Raw genomic sequence first — 20107 nt, 5'->3', positions numbered from 1 at the left:
CCCGTGAGCCACAACTACTGAGCCTGCGTGCATAGAGCCTGTGGTCCACAACAAGAGAAGCCACTGCAATGAGAAGCCCACGCACCACAACGAAGAGTAGCCTTGCTCGGCACAACTAGAGAGAGCACGTGTGCAACAACAAAGACCCAATGCAGCCAATAAATAAATAAATAAAAATAAAACATTGAGTAAACTGGGGCACAAAGAAATTGCCAGGATATATAAATATAATTTTTTACCAAAGTTCATAGCCAGATATTGACATAATGAATAAAATCAGTTTTTTCCTCTGTTACTCTCAAAGCATGAATTGGTCTTTGCCTTAGGTGGATATGTTTATTAAACTGAGCTTACTAATCCACATGGTGTTCCTAAACCATAGTTACTGAATTCACGTCCCACTGCCAAGGCACGGCCTTTCCTAAACATTCTGGCTTTCTCCTTCTATAAAATTAGGATGATTAAGTTTTCCATCTATCTACCTCTGGTGTTAAGAAGATTGATGAAGTTGTATTAAGGAATCACATTTTGTTTCTTGGATGAAAGGTGTTTTGTAAATGCAGTGAATCAAAATGTTATTATTTTAAGTTGCATGACATAATGGAATATCTGTGGAGAAACATTGCCTGAGCATTGTTTGGTCATTTCTGTTTTTATAATAATTGCAAATATTAAATTGGGACCATTTATGGCAATATCAGGGTCCAGATGTTTTCCAGAAAAAAGAAGTATGTGTGTAAGACAGACAGACTTTGAACAAGGTTCGTACCTTAGTTTTCTTTATGTATCAGGAATAACTTTCCCCCACAGGGCATACCCACAGCGGGATAGTTACTGTGAAGATTAGATCAGGATACTAAGTAATAGCATTTAGCACAGTGCGTGGCACATGGTCATCATTCAGGAAATGGTAGAGGCTAATATTTTGTTTTCAACTGGACTGATCTTAGTCAGTTTATTTTGGGGGGGATGTATTTCAGCTTTAGTCCCATTCTGCAGTATTCTTAATTGCCACTTGAGTGCATGAATTCTTAGACTTGGGAGGATGTTATTAAAGTTTAGAATCATTGGCTGAAGGCATGTTTTATAAAATCTGGGGAAAGTAGAGACTAGGGCTCCATAGTTTGCATTTGACTGTAGCAGAAGTTTAAGAAGTATTTATTAAGAAAAATAATTATAACTTGGAATCGTGAGTGTGGTCAAACTTGAAGTCTGAGGTTTTCTCAAATATAACTTATTAAAGGTACCAAATGAGTGTGTGTGTGTGTATGTGTGTGTGTGTGTGTTACTACCATATAATAACAACCAGAATAATGACTATCACTTATCAGACACTTAGTATGTGCCAAGTCATTGGGCTAGGTTCGAGAGCGGGAAGGAAATGGAATGTATAGAGAGGTGAGTAAGATGTGGTATCTGTTCTCAGGGAGCTTCCAGTCTTGGGAGAGGGTGTGGTGGGAAGAAAGGTATCTACAGATAACTACCAAAGGGAAGAGAGTTAATTTGGCAGATGGGTAGAGGGTTAGAGTAGATAGATTAAGGATAGAGTTAACAAGCTTTAAATTTCAAATTAGAACATTGATGGGAGGAGGTATTATTTTATGCACCACTCTGCTAACTGGGTGGATGTGTACAGGTATAACTCATTATAAAGCTAGAAGGACTTCACAGCATCTTTTGGCCGCTTTCCCTAAACTCATCCACATAAATGTTTACATAGTCATAAATGTCCAGAGAAGAAGATTTCTATATTTCTTACATACCAACGGAAGCTGGGTTTCATACCTACAGGAAAGGAAAGGAAAGAGAAGGCAGCTAAAATTGATTTAATACTTACTATGTGCAAGAAACAGGTGCTAGGGCTTTTTGTAATATTTAATTTTCTTGGTTACACTATAATGTTGATATTTCCCCCATTTTATAGAAAGGGGTAATTGAGATTCAGAGCGGATAAGTATCTTGTTCCAGAGCACACAGCTAGTGAGTGCCAGGATTTATTTCTATTACACATTTACTTCCCAGGAAGCTGAATTGTAACTCTTAGCTATAGTACAAAATCAGGACTTAAATTATTTTATCTTTTGAAGTTCTGTAATCTTTGTTTGCTGTGAACATTCTAAGAGTGCATTGTTAAGTACTTGACATTTAGCAGATGACAGAGTCCACATAAAATAACCACTGTAAGGCTACTCAAAGGCAGCAGAACTAATAGCAACAAGAGGTCTCTGAAATACTCCATACAATAGCCTAGCTTCATTATGACAGTAGGCTTTTTTATTGCTTTAGATTACTAACGGGGTTTCAGTCCCTTATCGATACCTTTGCCATTTGGCCTGTTACTTTAGAAAATATTTTATGTAGGGAGAAGGATGTAAAGAGTAGTGTGGGGCTTCCCTGGTGGCGCAGTGGTTGAGAGTCTGCCTGCCGATGCAGGGGACACGGGTTCGTGCCCCGGTCTGGGAGGATCCCACATGCAGCGGAGCGGCTGGGCCTGTGAGCCATGGCCGCTGAGCCTGTGCGTCCGGAGCCTGTGCTCCGCAACGGGAGAGGCCACAACAGTGAGAGGCCCGTGTACCACACACACACAAAAAAAGAGTAGTGTGGTCTATGTCTACCCCTAAAACAAAAGTGTGTTTTAGTCTGGAATTTTCAGTGGTGTTCAGAGGTGCTGATGAACTTGCCGTTAAAAACTATGTCTTTTCTTTTCAGCTTGAAGAAGTCTTCTGCTGAACTGAAAAAAATATTAGCCAATGGCCAGGTAGGTGTCATTACATATTAAGACTATAGTAATAACTTAGTGCTGTCTAGTTTTTGTATCCATAAACTTAATAAGCAGATAAAGGATCTATAAAATTCTTCTTCTCATAAATGAATTACACGGCTTAATTTGATTGGCAGAACAATTTGCAGCACGTTTTTCAAACTGTGCTAATGGGTTTCACTCCCAGCAGATTGAAGTACCATGCACACACCCTGCTGCCAGCTCGGTGTAAAAAAAGTTAATCAGTTCTGAACAAGTGTGTCAACCCATGGGTGGTTGAAATGGCCCTGCATCCTGAGGTGACTGTTTCTTTCTTTATCTTTAGGGAGAAAAAGAGAAACTGCTACTTTCTCACCTTAGTTCCTTCTTTTGTCCTGAAACTAACACTGGCATTTTAGGAGAACAGAGTCACAGCAGACCTTTGGCATTTAAAATTCCTGGGCTTCAGGAGCCCTCAGTTTGCCTAGTTGACTGGTCGTCTAAAGCAGAATGACCTACTCCAGCCAGTGAGGGATAAACAGTCCTGCAGCCCAGTTATTTCTCACTAATTTTGATTCAATTAAATTGACACATCTGAAATAGTATAGTGCCTTTAAACATACACTGGTAAATTAAGCTACCTGCAGGGTCCTCGATTCTTCAATAGCAACATAAATGCGTTTTAATGTTTGTTATAGAGGAAGCCCTTTGATAGCCTTGGAGGCAGGCGCCTGTCCATCGCGATCAAGCCTGCCTATTAGGCTCTATTGACTGAGACATCTGTGTCACCACAAATAAAAGACTCTTATTGATTTTCTTAACTGCTGTTCACTTCCCGTCCATGTTTCGAAGGCTGAAATCTTAATTATCTCAGATGCTTATTCAGTGCTTTCACATGCTGACCTCTCCAGTCCTCATTGGCATTTCATGAATCAGGTACTTGTAGTGGAGCATGTCAAGAAGACAAAGCTGGGTCCTCATGCTTGTCCTTTAGTATCACCTGTAACTTTGTGGCCTAATAGATGTGCGTGCCTTAAAACAAGGACTGTATGGTGGTACTTCTGGAAGCCTTACTTGTTTAGCCTGGAATCCCTTGAATACAGTTAGAAAAAGTGAGTTGATCTGGTTTTGACACCTGATCATCATCTGTAGTGTGTGAATTCTAGTCCTTAACTATTCAATATACGGCTAAGGAGAATCTGGTGTTGTATGTATATGCAACATATGTATGTATGTTGTATGTATAATCTTAATGGTCCCCATATTTCATATTTATCTAATAGTACTTTTAACTTTAAGCAGCCAAAGTTTTGTTTAGATTGAGGTCCACATACATGTTCCCCTAGTGCCCTGCGTGTTTTCGGAAACATGAAACAAAACCTGGTTGCCCTTCTCTCTCCTTCTGGTCACTGCCAAGCCCATTATTGTCCTCTTGTTCTCCCTCTTCTCCCCACCGGAGGGAAGCATACATGGTTCTGCAGGTGTATTTCTTACATGCCTCTAGCACTTGGCGTTAACGTGACTAAAAGCTGAAATATTGAGCCTGCGATATTCATGTATCTCCAACATGTTTGCATCCTAGTTACTAACTGTAATTTATGTGTGAGTTACTAGTGTTCTTCAGCTGGAAAATATATTTCAAAATTGACATAAATTAAGAAGCTTTAACTACATTTGTTCAACCCAGGCAATGGAAAATAACCTGTCATAGATTCCTCTTTCAAAAATGAAAAACAGTTATTTCCAGGGCAAAAAATAAACATTCTGAAATATTCCTAGTGTTCTGAACCTAGTACCATAAATATCTTAGTGCTCTTGGTAGGGAGATTCTCTTTGGTGGAAGATTGTCATGGCAATGATTTTTGACACTTAAAGATTGTTTATTGCTTTCCCTTGGGAATGTGATAATCCCACATTAAACAGTATGGCATTTCCTTTCTTTTAAGGATTAGCCATTGTTATGTTTACTTTTATTCACGAAAACGAACAGTACAAAACAACTCCCACCTTTGGAAGTCTTCAAAATACCTCCTCCTCTTAATTCCTCAGTCCTTGGTACTATCAGGTAACTAAAGAGTGAGTGAGATTGCATTGCAGTGAGGTAATGTGCACAGTGTGGCATCAATAAATTTGTGGGCTGAACACTGACACCACTTGATATGGAAGATGTAAGTCACATTTAACGATACCTTAACACTTGAGCATAGTTTTTTCTTTTAGTGGTTTATGCTCTCAAGCATTAATAATGATTTGCCTTTCCACTAGCCTCCACTTAGATTTAATAAGGAATTCATATTAATCATTTAAAGAAAGGGACATGATTCTTCAAGATAATCAAATATTGACAGGTTAGAAATAGCTTTCTGCCTGGGTTCATTGATATAGGTTATGTGATATAAATATTTATTTCTTTTCTGTCACTCAGAGTAAATGCCACCAATTGATTCAGCATTGATATAGTGTCAACAGTTCATAAGAAACATTTGACTGGCTTGTGTTTTCCGATTAGTCTCTGCTCTATAAAGTGGGATTTACTAAATCTCTCCAATTGTCTGCTCATAGAGTGTGACTGCTTTCTGAAACTATTATTGCTTCGATTTGTGAAGCAAAGGTCTGGTGATAGGACTAGTTTCTGTCAGACCTTTACATATAAAATAAGGATTAATTGAGCTTTTTTATTTTAATGATTTATAAGCAATAGGTACTGATTCTTCTTAACACAGGCAGACAATAAACAAAGAATATTTTCTTTGCTGATCTATAATTGAATTCCATTTGATTTTCCCCATTAATTTCGTTAACATTATATTAAACACTTTAAAAAGTTTAACATTTAGTCTTTGGAATGGAGACATTGTTCTTCTGTAATTGCTTTGTGAGGGAGGATTCCTTTTTTCCAGCTTAAAAAAAAACAAATCATAAGGTATTTTTGGCAAGTTGTACTGAGAGCTATAAATCAGCGCCACTGATGTGTTTTCTGGGTGTGTTTTTCCCACTTCAGTTGTAGTGCAGTATCATCTGTTTAACGTTGGCCCTTGATTTGAAACTGATTAGAAATGGCCCAGTGGGTCAATTTAAAGGATTAAAACAGTACAGTCACTCCAAGGATGTATGACTTTGACCTTTGCATCTCTGAAGTTGTCTTTCGTCTGTTTGTTTTTTATAATTTGTAGGAGAGGTTGACAGTATTTTTCTATTTCTGGTAAATCAAGTATAAATGTACTGTGAAGTCACAAAACGAGAAATAATTCTAATCCTGCTTCATGTTTGGCTGTTATTTTGAGAACTTCAGATGCCTTTAAAAAACTTTCTGTGTTTAGAAAAAAAAAAAAAGGAGAAAGAAAAATAGTATTCGACTGTAAAGTTAGCTTTAAAGAGTGTCCTATTACCAGTACATAAAACTCTTAGATTCTTATGGTTCGTCTCAGATCCCATACGAAGACCTAAACATAGATGAATGAGACTGTGTAAGTCCAAACTGCATGGCACCTCCCCTCCCTGCACAGACACAACCTTTCCGCCCCCTGGGGTGTCACGTCCACGTTCTTTCACAGCCCCCACCTCTCTTTCAGCAGCAGTAGCAGAGCCCAGTGCCAATCACCTCTCCCAGGTCATTTGCCGTTGCGGCAGTTGACACGTCATTGTAACTCTCAGGGTTTTTTCTCCCTTCTCCCTCACATCTATTATTCTGCCTTTCATTTGCTTTTTTTTTTTAGTCAAAACAAGGAAACTGATTTATATGTTTAAATTATTTGGTATCTTTATTGAATAAAAACTTTCTTTTACCTCTTTTTTATCTAGAGAGCTATGTGATTTCTCTTCTTAAAAGCAAATATCGTAGTTGATGAAATCGCTTTTAACTTTTGAGTGCCCTTCATTTGATTATTTTCCTTCCTATGGACCAGGCACCATTGATGGAGAGGATGTCCCTCTGTACTTACACATGAGATCAACTGCTAAGGTAGAGCACTGAGCAGAGTAACCTGAAAGACTGAGTTCTCACCTTGGCTAGTTGCTATTTACTAGTTATATGACCCAAACGAATTGGGTTATATGTTTAAAATGTTGTAAAAGTGTGTGATTTTTATGATACTTGATCCCAACTGTAATATTTAAATGTTGTACTTTGTAGGCTTATAAATCCCACTTTTGTATCATAATGAGTACAGTTCCTATGCTTTATTTTGAAAAGTTGAATTAATATGCTCTCTAAACTAAAAAGGCAGAAATGTTATTAGCTACTTGTTGATCCCTTTAATGATTTTTTTATATTTAAGATCAATTAAAGTAATCCATTTTGATTAGATATGCAAAATTCTCAAAATTTGTTTGTGATCAGTTTATAAGCTTGACTCTAATAGTTTTTAAAACTTTTTTAACATGAATAATATTTGAATACTCTATAAAAATTGGAAGATTCAAATAAGCAAAAAGAAAAAAAGATTCTGAGATACATATATATATATATATATATTTTTTTTTTTTTTTGCGGTACGCGGGCCTCTCACTGTTGTGGCCTCTCCCGTTGCGGAGCATAGGCTCCGGACGTGCAGGCTCAGTGGCCATGGCTCACGGGCCCAGCCGCTCCATGGCATGTGGGATCTTCCCGGACCGGGGCACGAACCCGTGTCCCCTGCATTGGCAGGCGGACTCTCAACCACTGCGGCACCAGGGAAGCCCCTGATATTTTTAAATAGAATAATCTATCAATCAATTTATAGGCCAGGCAAACGTCTATATAAAACTTTAAAACAGTGTCGAAACAATTTTTTATGGATACTGTCTTTTTGAGTGATGTGGTTCTAGAACTTATTTTTTAAAACCATTTTTATCTTTATGAGACTCTTAAAGTCTTTCTCATTATCTGAGGGATTCCAAATTTCCATCCTTGAATTTGCCTAAACATTGTGTTAGCGTGCGCATGCATGTGCGTGCACACACACACACACCCCCACGCCCCATACAACGCCCACAACATCATCCCCCATCTCTCTGGAGCATTCAGCTTATCCCCTGCCTCTTTTTTTTTTTTTACATCTACCACTCCTGGTTAGGTTGGAGTGCTGGATGGGTGGCTGCTCCACTTCTCTTTTCAACCTAGTGGGTATTAAAGTTTAAAAAGACTATGGTGTTGGGATTATAGTGGTGGAAGCTGCTCAGAGACCTGCCCCTTTGCATTTACTGCCTCCAACAAAATACCACAAAATCAAGCCCCCTCCGAAGTCCTAGGTCTCTCACAGTATATCACTGGAATGTATAATATCAATGAGTCTTATGTTTATATTTTTCTAAGAGGAAACTACTGGTCCTTTTACCTGGAGTGGTGGAGGTGGAGGGAATGTAATCACAGGTTGTGACCTCTCCAGAGCCTGGATCCTATGGCTACATCCTGCTTACCCTTAAATTTCAGTGCCACCAATTCAGAATTTGTAGACGTTGAGTGAGTAAAATTTCTCGTAGAAATTTACTTCAGGCTGTGATGAGGGTGCAGCTTGTTAAGCAAGTTAATAGTACAAATTAGGTTGTTAGAGTCATGTTTGGACTACCTTGAGGAATGTTTTCAAGGAATTAGCCTGTTTGTACCTGCCAATAGATACTGCTATTTGCATATGTATCTCTTACACCCTTTGATCAAATCAAACCCAGTAGCAACTCTGCTAGTTTATTTAGTATCTCAACTTGATGTGCTACTTTTCTTCATGCTGTTTTAAAATTTGTTTTTTGGTCCAGAATAATGAGATTTTCTTTCTTCATGCCACAGAATTTCCCTCAAATAGGAAAATTGTTGCCAATTTTTCTGACTTGTCTGTCATTTTGCCTCTGACCCTAAATATAGTAACTAGCTAATTGCAAATTAAGTCAGTCAGGGTTTACTACAATTAAATGGGGTGCTGAATTGGCCTTTATACATTAATCTGTCAATATTCTTTTAGGGTTTGGCAGAATGGCTTGGAAAGGAAGCTGTTTCTGTTATCTGCACTATGTTCCTAATTATCACAGCTCTCTGAAGCTTCAGCTTCAGAAATGTATAGACGAAAATATTTCCCTTGATAAATGGAACCTTGCTTTATTCCATTGGTGGAAGTTCAGAGTAGAGCAAAATATTTAAAGCTTTACTATAATGGTCTGAAAGCAAACTATTTTTTTCCAGGTGATATTGAATTAAAAACTCCATCCATTTCCTGCCCATGCAAGGCAGTGCAATTCCCTGGAAATTGATTTTTTTCAGGGCTTACTATGGCTTTTCCCGAGCTTTAGCTATATGGAAAATAACACCTTTATTGAATCCATTTAGTGAATAAAGTTGGCAGTTAATTTTTGAGCAACTGGACCAGTGTGTAGAAAATTACTGAATGCCTCAAATAGAATCTGACTAGTCTTAAAGTCATTTGATAAATAATTATTTAGGGAGTTCTTTCAAACTCTAAAACATTATTTTTGGGGTACTAAAATAGTTCACTTCTATTCACGATTCAAATGAGAGTAGTATTTGTGGTATAATAGTTTTACAGAACCTGGGAAAATGCACATACTGTTTTATATAATAAATTACAAAAATGACTTTATATGAATCACATGCCTATCTATTTTCCTTTTATGCATTATAATATTTGACTATATGTGCATTTTAAAGTGCATTGATTTAGCACTTTTCCATGAGCATAAGATTTCTACCCAGCTATTGCTGTGTACTAATTTATCATTTTCAAAAAAAGGCTATATTGGGCTTCCCTGGTGGTGCAGTGGTTGAGAGTCTGCCTGCCGATGCAGGGGACACGGGTTCGTGCCCCGGTCCGGGAAGATCCCACATGCCGCGGAGCGGCTGGGCCTGTAAGCCATGGCTGCTGAGCCTGTGCGTCTGGAGCCTGTGCTCCACAATGGGAGAGGCCGCAACAGTGAGAGGCCCGCGTACCGCAAAAAAAAAAAAAAAAAAAAAGTAAAAAAAAAGGCTATATCTACTCTAGGAAAATCGTTAACATTATTCAGTTAGTTTGTTTAATGTTAATTAGAGGGTCACTTGAGTTTTCAGGGGCTGATTTATTTACGAATTGTGCATTGGATTACTAGAAGTGTGTGTGTGTGTGTGTGTGTGTGTGTGTGTGTGTGTGTGTGTGTGTGTGTGTTTTCTTGCCAAGTTTGACTTTGGTTATGTGCAGTGCTGTTTGGCAGTGGTTATGTAGTGCTGGAGACTGTGTTCTTATCAGTATCTCTGACCTGACCCTTTTGAGCTATGTTATATCATTCCATTTTGACACCTTTTATCAAACTTTAATGAAATGACCCAGGCAAACAAATTGTCATTAAACTTTCCATCACTTTGTCCCTTGGTATCGTCTTTTATAAATTGGACAGCAAATGTTGTATTGATCTTCTCGTTCTTGCAGCTGAACTTGAAATGACCCAGACTGCTTGTTGTTTATGGCCCAGAGTTGCTTTTCCTTGACATTTCCATCCACAGCATGACACCCTTTTTGTTTTTCTTTCTTTCTTGTGGAGATGAATGAACAAGACATACGGTATCGAGACAGTCTTGGTCATGGCAACGGAGGCACAGTCTACAAGTGAGTAGTCAATTTTGTTTAAACTTTCTATCCACTTTTGCCAAATGTGGGTATCCAAGTTCTCCATGGCAAAGATTTTTAAATGACCACCAGTGCTTAGATTTTATTTCCACATTTGACTCCAAAATTCTGCAAGGAATCTATTTTCTCAGGAATTGCTTGGAAAAGTGCATTTATATTGCCTTTTTAATATTTCTGAGTCTGCATCTCTCCTGGGTGAGCATTTAATAGTCCACCATTAGCAAGTGTACCTTTAACCGGCCTGAAGTTTAATGTATTTTTTTCCTTCGCTCTTTAACACCGTTATTTTTTTTTTTTTTAACTTGCTAGCACCCTATGCTAGTCCCCTGCCTGTGTACGTACAGCTATGCTCAGTGGAAGACAAACCTTATAAATACCATTGCTTTGCCCTGTGTCAACACTCAGTTATTAAAAAGCCTTCTTCCTGTTGTGTTTCCTTCTCTCCTCACCCTACTCCCTGAGAGAATTTCTACACATTAATGAATATGTTAAGTTATAAAATTCTCCCAAATTCCAATTGCAGTGATCTTACCCTAAAGAAGTGTTCATTTTCATATTAAAAAATGTTAACCGTAAAAAATAGTTCTCTCAACAGGGAAGTCTTTCTCGTGCAGTAGTGCAAAGTTTAAACTACATAATGTAATGTCTGGTACTTAATAGTCTGCAATGGTGTATGAAAAATATTCCACTAGGAATTAAAAAATCCATACTCTGTAAGAAAGCCCTGAGGGAGTAATAAAGCTTTCCTCCAGAGAGCTGTTTTCCATATATACACTAACCCTGCATCACATTATGATTGTGTTTTTACCTTAGATGTTTTACTATTGATATTAATATATATTTTCAAAGTTGTAAATTATTTAATTTATGTTTAACTGGTTACTGATTTTCTTAGAATTTTAAGTTCTTACTAATGACGTGAAGACAGATAAAAATTGCCCTGTTGCAAAATCGCCCTGTTGCCCACGAATGCGAAAGATCACATCCTAAAATTCCAGAACATCCTCCACACAGATACAGTGTTGGCATAGAATCAGATTTCTCAGGGTTAGAAGCTCCTTCAAAGTTATCTGATCCAGTCCCCCACCCAGGGCTTCTGTCCTCTCTGTAGATAGAGCCAGGATGTGAGTCCTTTCTCCTAAAGTCCTTTAACATAGTCCTTTAAGAACGTATGCTTACATATTTGGATTGTTTTTTCCTATAGATAACTGACTATGGTGAATAGTTGGTCTGAAAGTTAAGTGCTTCCACTATGATAATTCAGAGAATTAAATAATAACACATTTCTTTCACAATCCTTGGGTCTTGCCCTTAAAATGTGTGATGCCTCATGTGTCTAAAAAGTTTGTTGTCCTTCCGTGAATCATACTAGCATTCCTTCCCATGCAGTCCCCCAGTACTGCATAAATAGCATCTCTTCGTCCTAGTCTTCTCTTCCTCACTCTTATCTGACTTGACTTTTTACCCTGTCCTGAAGGTTCTTGAGTTCAGGTACCTTTAGAAATAAGAAGGAACATGTACACTCCAATTTACTTCTCTTGAGTTCCCTGGAGGGAGCAGTTTTCAAAATCTCAACCTTTCTTTTTCTTAATGCTTTTATGCTGGTGTTCAGGTGTAATAAAACAGAAAAGATGTCTAGCAACTCTTTTGACTCCTTTTATTGGTCGAATAGAGTCCAAAAACATTTCTTTAGACTCCTAACCTACTTATTTTTGTTCTTTCACCAAATGTTTGATTCTCAAGCATGTTTTTATTTTTTAATTGAAGACCTATTGTGAATTTACTATCCTAGAAGGGTAGGATATTATTCTAGATATTATTCTAATAATTATTTATTATTCTAGAAGGGAGAAAGCGTAAGACCACCAAACTCCATCAGGTAATTTTTATTAGAAATAATATCCTAGATATTAAAATTTTAATCTTTTATCTTAAAACAGGTTCATAAAAAAAGGGAAGAGGGGATACAGGGAAGTGGAAATAATATGCCCATCCAGCAAGGAAAAATTACAACATAAAATTATGTTAGTGTTGTTTTTCTTTAACTGGTATTCTTGATTGTGGTAGAAACATATAACATAAAAATTACAATCGCAACCATTTTTAAGTCTACAGTTCAGTGGCATTAAGTACATTCATACTGTTGTGTAACCATCACCACCGTCCATCTGCAGGACTCTTTTTGGTTTGCAGATCTGAAACCCTGTACCCATTCAACAATAACTCCCCATTCGCCTGGGTTATGTTGTTTTTAGCTAAGAAGCATGGCTAGACATTTTCTTTTTATTAGGGCCACGGTATCCAAGGGGACGTCCTTAAGCATGAGTTCTTCAGTTTGCTAGGATGTTGCGGTGACATTAGCGACTTATCCTGGGTTCATTTAGTTAGCTACCATTGCTAATGCTCAGTATGTATTGTAAGATTTAGTATGGTTTTTTTTTTTTTTTTTTTTTGCGGTACGCGGGCCTCTCACTGTTGTGGCCTCTCCCGCTGTGGAGCACAGGCTCCGGATGCGCAGGCTCAGCGGCCATGGCTCACGGGCCCAGCCACTGCGCGGCATGTGGGATCCTCCCGGACCGGGTCACGAACCCGTGTCCCCTGCATCGGCAGGCGGACTCTCAACCACTGTGCCACCAGGGAAGCCCTTAGTATGTTTTTGACAGTGGTTGTTTACAGAGGGTTAGTGGCAGTATCATGATCATTTTAGTACTTTATTTTATGTAATAGATTTCTTATAAAAAAGAAGACATTTCACTTATTGCCTAGGTGATTCTTAAGGGGAGAGACATGAAGATATCACATTGAATAACCACTTATCATTGATCATTGGTCTTCATTTCTGTCTGGGTTTCAATTTGTGTTGTTCTTATATCCGTGGCTTTTAGTGCAGCACAAAGAAATTGTATAATCATCAGGAAATGAAAAGCCACTTTACTGAAGTCTCTATAAAACTAAGTGTTTGGTGTGTTATGATTGACTTTCTCCTATATTAAGTTTACCTTAATGGTGTTGACTATAAAAACTGTGATTTTTCAAACAAAAATGATTACATTACAGTTTATGCTACATAAACTAGATGAAGAAAATATTGGAAAATCCACTCATTGGTAGCAAAACTGCCTAATGGGCCTATTTAATTTTTTTCTTATAAAGAATAATAAATGTAAAGCAAAAGTTTAATATTTCAGTCTTTTTTGCTCCACTTGATGGGGTGTTGTGAGTTTCAAGGGATATGATATTGTGTAACTGCAATATATAGTATTTAATAGTTGATCACATTTTCATCCTTTAAGTCTAGATGTTCTCCTCAGTTATACAATATGAATTTCTGGGCCCAGATATTTAAACCAAACGTGGATTCTGTGTGTAGTCCCCTGCTGCGCTACTATTATGATATTGATCTAGGCAGGTAATTTTAAATTGTGGTATCTGTTGGATTACTAGTTTGGATGAAATAGATCATAAAGGAAATACCCTAGACTGAAGTATAGCCCAAGCCTAGGAAGAAGAATAATTTAAGAAAAGGAAATGAACACACTTTAATTATTGCTCCATTTCCCAGAGTGCTACAAGTTTCTCCACAAAAATAAATCAGGAAACACATATGTTCTATTCCCTTCTGGTAGATTCACAATAAATTTCGAAAACTTCGGGGAAGTAGAGAACAGTATGTGTTGCGGTTAAATGTGGAGGCTCTGGGTTTGAACCCTGCACCTGCCACTAACTAGCTTGTGTGACCTTGGGAAAGTTACGTAACGTCTTCTACCTCAGTTTCCCCATGTGTGAAATGGAGATAATAATACCTATAATACCTATCTTATAAAGTTACTGTGAAGTTAAATCAGATGTTTCATAGAAAAGACTTAGCACTGTAACTGACACTTACTAAACGTTAGCTACAGTTCGTGATAGTACCAGTGATAGACAAATCGTTAATCCCTGGGCTTCCTGTGCTTACTTGGCCATGGGATTCTTTTTTTGAGGAATATCTCACAGAATTAGAGTTGTGTTGAATTAACTTTGAGAAGTTCTACATTATGTTATGATACATCATACACTTCTTTGTTTCCTTTTATTCTCTAGTTGCCTCATGAATATGATTTATTATTATATCTTATATATTAACTTAAATAGAATGATTCTTTTCAGAGTTTCAAGATATATTCTCTTTTATCATAGTTAATTTCAAATTGCTGTAGGACAGCTGGTATAATGGTAAGCACATTTTTCCACTGGAAAAAGCTAGAGCTCACATTCATGTGGCAAAGCCAGCACTCTACACAGCATCTCGTCCTTTCACTCTGTTTATCCCCAAGGCAGTGTTGTTTCTCAAGGTCAAGCAGAGTCCATTGTGTTTCCTTGTATTTTCTAGTGTACCCAGCACTGTCCTAAGGATAGAATAGATGCTTTATATGTGTTGGCTGGAATGAGAATGAGGCAAGTGGAGGTTTTTTCCAAGCAGGTTTTAGTAGAGCTCTTTAATTGGATCCTCCCCATACCTGGCTAGTTTTAGAGGCTGCATAATTTTTGAGACTGTGTAATTGTTTTCGAACATTCACCGAGAAGAGTAGGGATTTCTCAACTAAGGGCATATGTTTGAATGATTAATTTTCTTTCAGATGTTAAAACTGAGTATTTGGTATCCATTAACATTCTAGTTACTGTCTGTTTTTCTTGGATAGTATGTCATGTAGAAATGAAAGTAATTAATAGGCCCAGTTACTTTGGAAACATTTTGTGATAATGAAGGCCGGTCACTCAGGTCCTTTGCTCCTTCAGTGCATTGTTTGATGGAGTCACATAAGCTTTGGGTCCAGAAATGAAGTAGTATCTAACTCTTAGGATTTAGGTCGTGCTAAGTCAGTTAGCCAGCAAGCACTTAAGGATCATCTGTTATGTTATCTTTTTCCTTAATGCAAATTATTCAGGCTAAGACTCAAGTTGTCAGCTTTCTGGCCATGTATTCTAATCTCTAGGTGTTGGAAAATATTAGTGGACTTTCTAAATCCAGCTGCTTCCTACAGTACAGTTAAGGGTCTAACCTGGGTTTGTGGTAGAATTTTCTCAGTGGTTTAATCAGCAGCATATATGCTGACTACATGGCATTTTGAAGATTGGATATATACCATTATTTAAGAATTAATTTGACCATATCTAGAGACAAGAGAAGAGGGAGGGGATAATAATTCTCAAAGGTGTTGGTTTCTCTTCATTTCTGTTGTCTTACCAATTTTATGAAATATTTGTTGGGCGACAGGGTGAAGATGGTCCTTGGAGATGGTAATTGAGATCACAGGAGCTATTAAATTGTATTCTGCCCTCATGATATGGTTGTACAGACCAACTAAAACATTACATTTTTGTTTCGGGGCTGGAATTATATCAGCTTATTACACTTAACATGATTTATTTCATGAAAATTAGAAAATGAGAAAATACATGAATTGTTGTCTAATTAAATGCTGTTTAGTAAACAAAATATTTTAAAACATAGGATCCCTGAGGGGAAAGCATAACAAAGAGGTTCCCTGATGAAAATATTGGGAACCACATAATACCCAGAAAAACTCTCACTTCCCTTTTCACCAAACAACCTGAAGGTGCCAAACCAAAACAGGCCTAACCCCAGCTTCTCTGACAACTGTATCAGTGACTCCACTCCTTTATGTTTTTTCCCTGAAGTGCATCTTGTAAATTAAGAGTAGTTTTTAAATGGTTTTGATATTGACCCAAGAGCTAGGGTGATTGTTTGATTTATTTTAACTTTAAATTTCCAATCAAATGAAGCACCTTTTCCTTGCAGCCAAGATCATATTTTAAACAAGCAAACAAGACATCATCTTAATGTAAAATTAAATAACTTGTATATAGCTGGATTGTATTATAGTATCATGTGACAAGCAAAGATATTAATATTTTCAGAAAATCAATGAGTATTTGTCAAATAAAATTAATTATGTATGCTTCCCTCTCTCCCTGTCTCAGCATTCACCGTTATAGGTTTGTTTCATACAGTAATGTGTATTGTATTGATTAGAATCTGAAGAATGAACCTGAGCTCCTGATTCTCTACACCTTTCCCACCTTTGCTGCCCCATCTCCATGTTCCCATAGCTTCACACATGCTCGTATCCATTATGGCAGTGATGGATTATTGGCATCCAGCCAACATGACAGAATGTCACAGGTCGCTGAGCAGAGATTTTCAGGCTCTGTTTCCACCCGAATTAACTATTATTGAAATAGTTTATTGAGATTGAAGTATTGATCATTTTCTGCTAACCTTCGCTTAAGGGAAGGAAGAGGTGGCAGCGGTGTTTTTGAAAGACACTAAATTTCATTTTAAAAAATCTCATTTATTTAGCCTTTTCTTCTTCCTGTTTTATAGCCCCTATTGTTTTATTGCTTGGAAAAGGGTATCTTGGCTTTATTTTTATGACAGTATAATTATACTTCAGAAATGCACTTGATTACTGTGGGTAACAAAATCGTTCTAGTATATTGGTTTGGCCAATATTGCTACACAAACAACTTTTCAGTCAATTGAGTCTGGTAAAAATCAATACATTATGGTAATATTTCAAGTAAGAATTTGCTGAATCTAAGTATTTCAACCCTATCTCCTTTTAGGGAAAAATAGTTTTGAAGCAGCAAGACTTCTTTCTAATATTTTATTTTAATAAAAGTGCTTTCTTTATAAAGAAATTTAAGTCCCCAGCAGAAGTCTTTGTGAACAGATAAGCATTAGCACACTTCTATTTTTATAGGGTGGAAGAGATCTAGTTTACACTAAAATCTGTTCTCTTGCCTGCATTAGGAGGGTATCTCATTTGGGATTGACTTCATCTTGCAGGGTGCCACTTTTGGATTTTTGTCTCTAGTTCTGGGTACTGGGTTTACAGAGAGATGTGGACAGTTCAGAGACCACTCAGAGGAGCATGGAGAGAATAACACGGGGTCTGGGAAATTTGCCTGTCTAATCTCCTTCATTCATTAGTGGGGCATGTTCTGAGCATGTGCTGTGTGGAGGGCACTTGTGTCAGCTGTTGGGGACAGCCAGGCTCTCACTGGAGCTGTGTCCAGGTAGAGGGAGAAGCTCTGTCCACAGGTAAGTACGGGGCCTCACAGTCCAGGCTGTGTGTCTGTCTGTGTGGCACACAGCCTCTGGGGGGCCAAGGGAGGAGTGACGACTTTTAGCTACTTCCTCAGGAGGTAACAGGAAGGGCCTCATGGAGGAACTGTTGTTTGAGTTGAGAAGTGGTCAGAGGAATTGGCTGACTTTTATCTGAAAAAGAGAAAATTAAGGGGTCCCATGACAGTTGACATAAAAAAGTCTGAAGGGCATTTGTGTAGACAGAGGAACAGGTTTGCTTTGTGTTCTTCTGAAGGCCCACCTCAAATTGCTTGTCTTTGTTTTTAAATCTATTTTTGGCTGCATTGGGTCTTCGTTGCCCCGGGTTCAGTCCCTGGACAGGGAACTAAGATCCCGCAAGATGCGCAGCACGGCCAAAATTAAAAAAAAAAAAAAAAAAAAGCTTGGAAGGGTTAAGTGGCATGCCCACGGTCAAATCAAGACTAGAACTCAGGAGACTTCCCTGGTGGTGCAATGGTTAAGAATCCGCCTGTGGGGGCTTTCCTAGTGGCACAGTGGATAAGAATCTGCCTGCTAATGCAGGGAACACCGGTTCGATCCCTGGTCTGGGAAGATCCCACATGCTGCAGAGCAACTAAGCCCGTGCACCACAACTACTGAGCCTGTGCTCTAGAGCCCGTGAGCCACAACTACTGAGCCTGCATGCCGCAGCTACTGAAGCCCGTGCGCCTAGAGCCCATGCTTCACAATGAGAGAAGCCACCACAATGAGAAGCCCATGCACTGCAACAAAGAGTAGCCCCTGCTCGCCACAACTACAGAAAACCCGTGTGCGGCGATGAAGACCCAACACAGCCAAAAAATAAATAAATTAAATAAATAACTTTATTTAAAAAAAAAAGGAAAGAATCTGCCTGCCAGTGCAGGCGACACGGGTTTGATCCCTGGTCCAGGAGGATCCCACATACCACAGAGCAGCAAAGCCTGTGTGCCACAACTACTGAGCCTTTGCTCTAGAGCCTGCGAGCCACAACTACTGAGCCAGTGTGCCACAACTACTGAAGCCTGCTCACCTAGAGCCCATGCTTCTCAACAGGAGAGGCCACCGCAGTGAGAAGCCCGCGCATTGCAGTGAAGAGTAGCCCCCCGCTCGCCGTAACTAGAGAAATCCTGCGCACAGCAACAAAGACCCAATGCAACCAAAAATAAATAAATAAAAATAAAATAATTAAAAAAAAAGACTAGAACTCAGTATCAAAACATCGAGTTGTACACCTTTAATTTGTTCTGACACCTAGGGTCAGTACTTGGGCCTACTTCTCAAGCCAGGGTTTTCCTGTTTGCCATTCACACTCTTAAGTTTCCTAATTTTTAACCCAAATTATTTTTGGATGTGAGATATAAATTAATATATAATCCTGAAAGTCAGTGATGCACCACCTCTAGTTGTTAATTTTAGATGCTTTTTAGTAGATGTTAAAGCAACCATTACTTGACTGACAGAATTATTGCAACATAACTTGTTATTTGGTCTATCCTTTGGGTCTTTACTTATCAAAAGCTTTGAATTTAATAATTGAATCCCTAGATTAATTGTATGGTTGTGCTAGTGGAGGTGGTGCATTTCTTGATTTATAAGACACATTTTTTTTTTAGCTATTTTACAGTATCTGATGTGTTAGAAAATTATAGACTCTTGGTTGGCATATAGCACAAGCAAATATTTGTATACCATAGCATCTAGGGTATTTACTTAAATTGCTTTTTTGGGAAAATAATTCACTGGAAAGTCCAAAAGGCATTTACTGTGTATAACTTTCTGCCACAATTTTTTTTCATTGCTCTGTCGTTGGTTACCTTGATATAAGAGACCATGTTCCTGTTAAATTGCTGCCTTACTGGAGTGAAATAAGTTTAGGTTCTGATTTGTGAAACAAAACTGAATTGGAGGAGCAGGTTACTAAATTAGAGGGGGAAATAGCAATAGCGACTTGGGCTGTGGGTATTAGGCATCAAGTTTTTTTAAACATTACTTTGATTTTTAAGTGTGACTTTGTATTATGTTATCCTCTTGACCCTAAAATTTCCATACTTTACCTGGTCAGTATTATAAGAGAAAGAAAGAAAAGGAATGTACAGTATTATTGCTCAAAGCAGAGTTCGTGGTTTTTGTTTTGTGAATTCAAATAATGAAATGAAAAATGTTCAGACAAAATTAGAACTTGCTTTAGGGCACAATCAATATAGCATTTTAACAAGCTTAGTGTATTTGGAAAATATGTATTGTATAACGTTCTCAAACATACTGATTCTGTTACGACTGCTAACTATAACAGCAAAATGTAACAATACACTTAGTCAGTAAACATAAAGCTCTGATTAAACCGTAATTAAGTTTTCTGAAAAGTTATCTAAAAACTATGAATAAAATATATTTTTACATTGTCTCAGCAACACAAAATATAGCCAATGAAACTTTATAGTGGTAGAGAAAATGGTATATTGGGTAAACTTACAGAGTGATTTTTTACCACACACACGTGTACTCAGTTAAGTTTCTGGACACCATTTGTTTCTTCTTCCTTTTAACTTTTTTTTAAAGGTAATTCTTGGTGAGTGTTGCAGAGTATAGTGGGGTTACTGACTGAAGAGGTAAATGAGAAGTTTCCCTGCTTCCCTGGAAGCCTAGCAA

The 20107-nt window shown here is 37.9% G+C and overlaps 1 protein-coding gene across 2 annotated transcripts in view; it reads left to right on the top strand.

Annotated features, from left to right (window-relative positions):
- MAP2K5 (mitogen-activated protein kinase kinase 5) overlaps nucleotides 1-20107 on the top strand; it is a 263415-nt gene that overhangs the window by 44733 nt on the left and 198575 nt on the right. For both annotated transcript variants that reach the window (XM_030875161.3, XM_060294075.2), the window contains exons 7-8: nucleotides 2710-2758; nucleotides 10238-10302. In XM_030875161.3, coding sequence (XP_030731021.1) covers nucleotides 2710-2758; nucleotides 10238-10302 — 114 coding nt within the window. The remainder of the gene's footprint in view (nucleotides 1-2709; nucleotides 2759-10237; nucleotides 10303-20107) is intronic.

The sequence above is a fragment of the Globicephala melas genome, chromosome 2 (assembly GCF_963455315.2).
Source record: "Globicephala melas chromosome 2, mGloMel1.2, whole genome shotgun sequence".
NCBI lineage: Eukaryota > Metazoa > Chordata > Mammalia > Artiodactyla > Delphinidae > Globicephala > Globicephala melas.
This window is presented reverse-complemented; position numbering and strand designations above follow the sequence as displayed.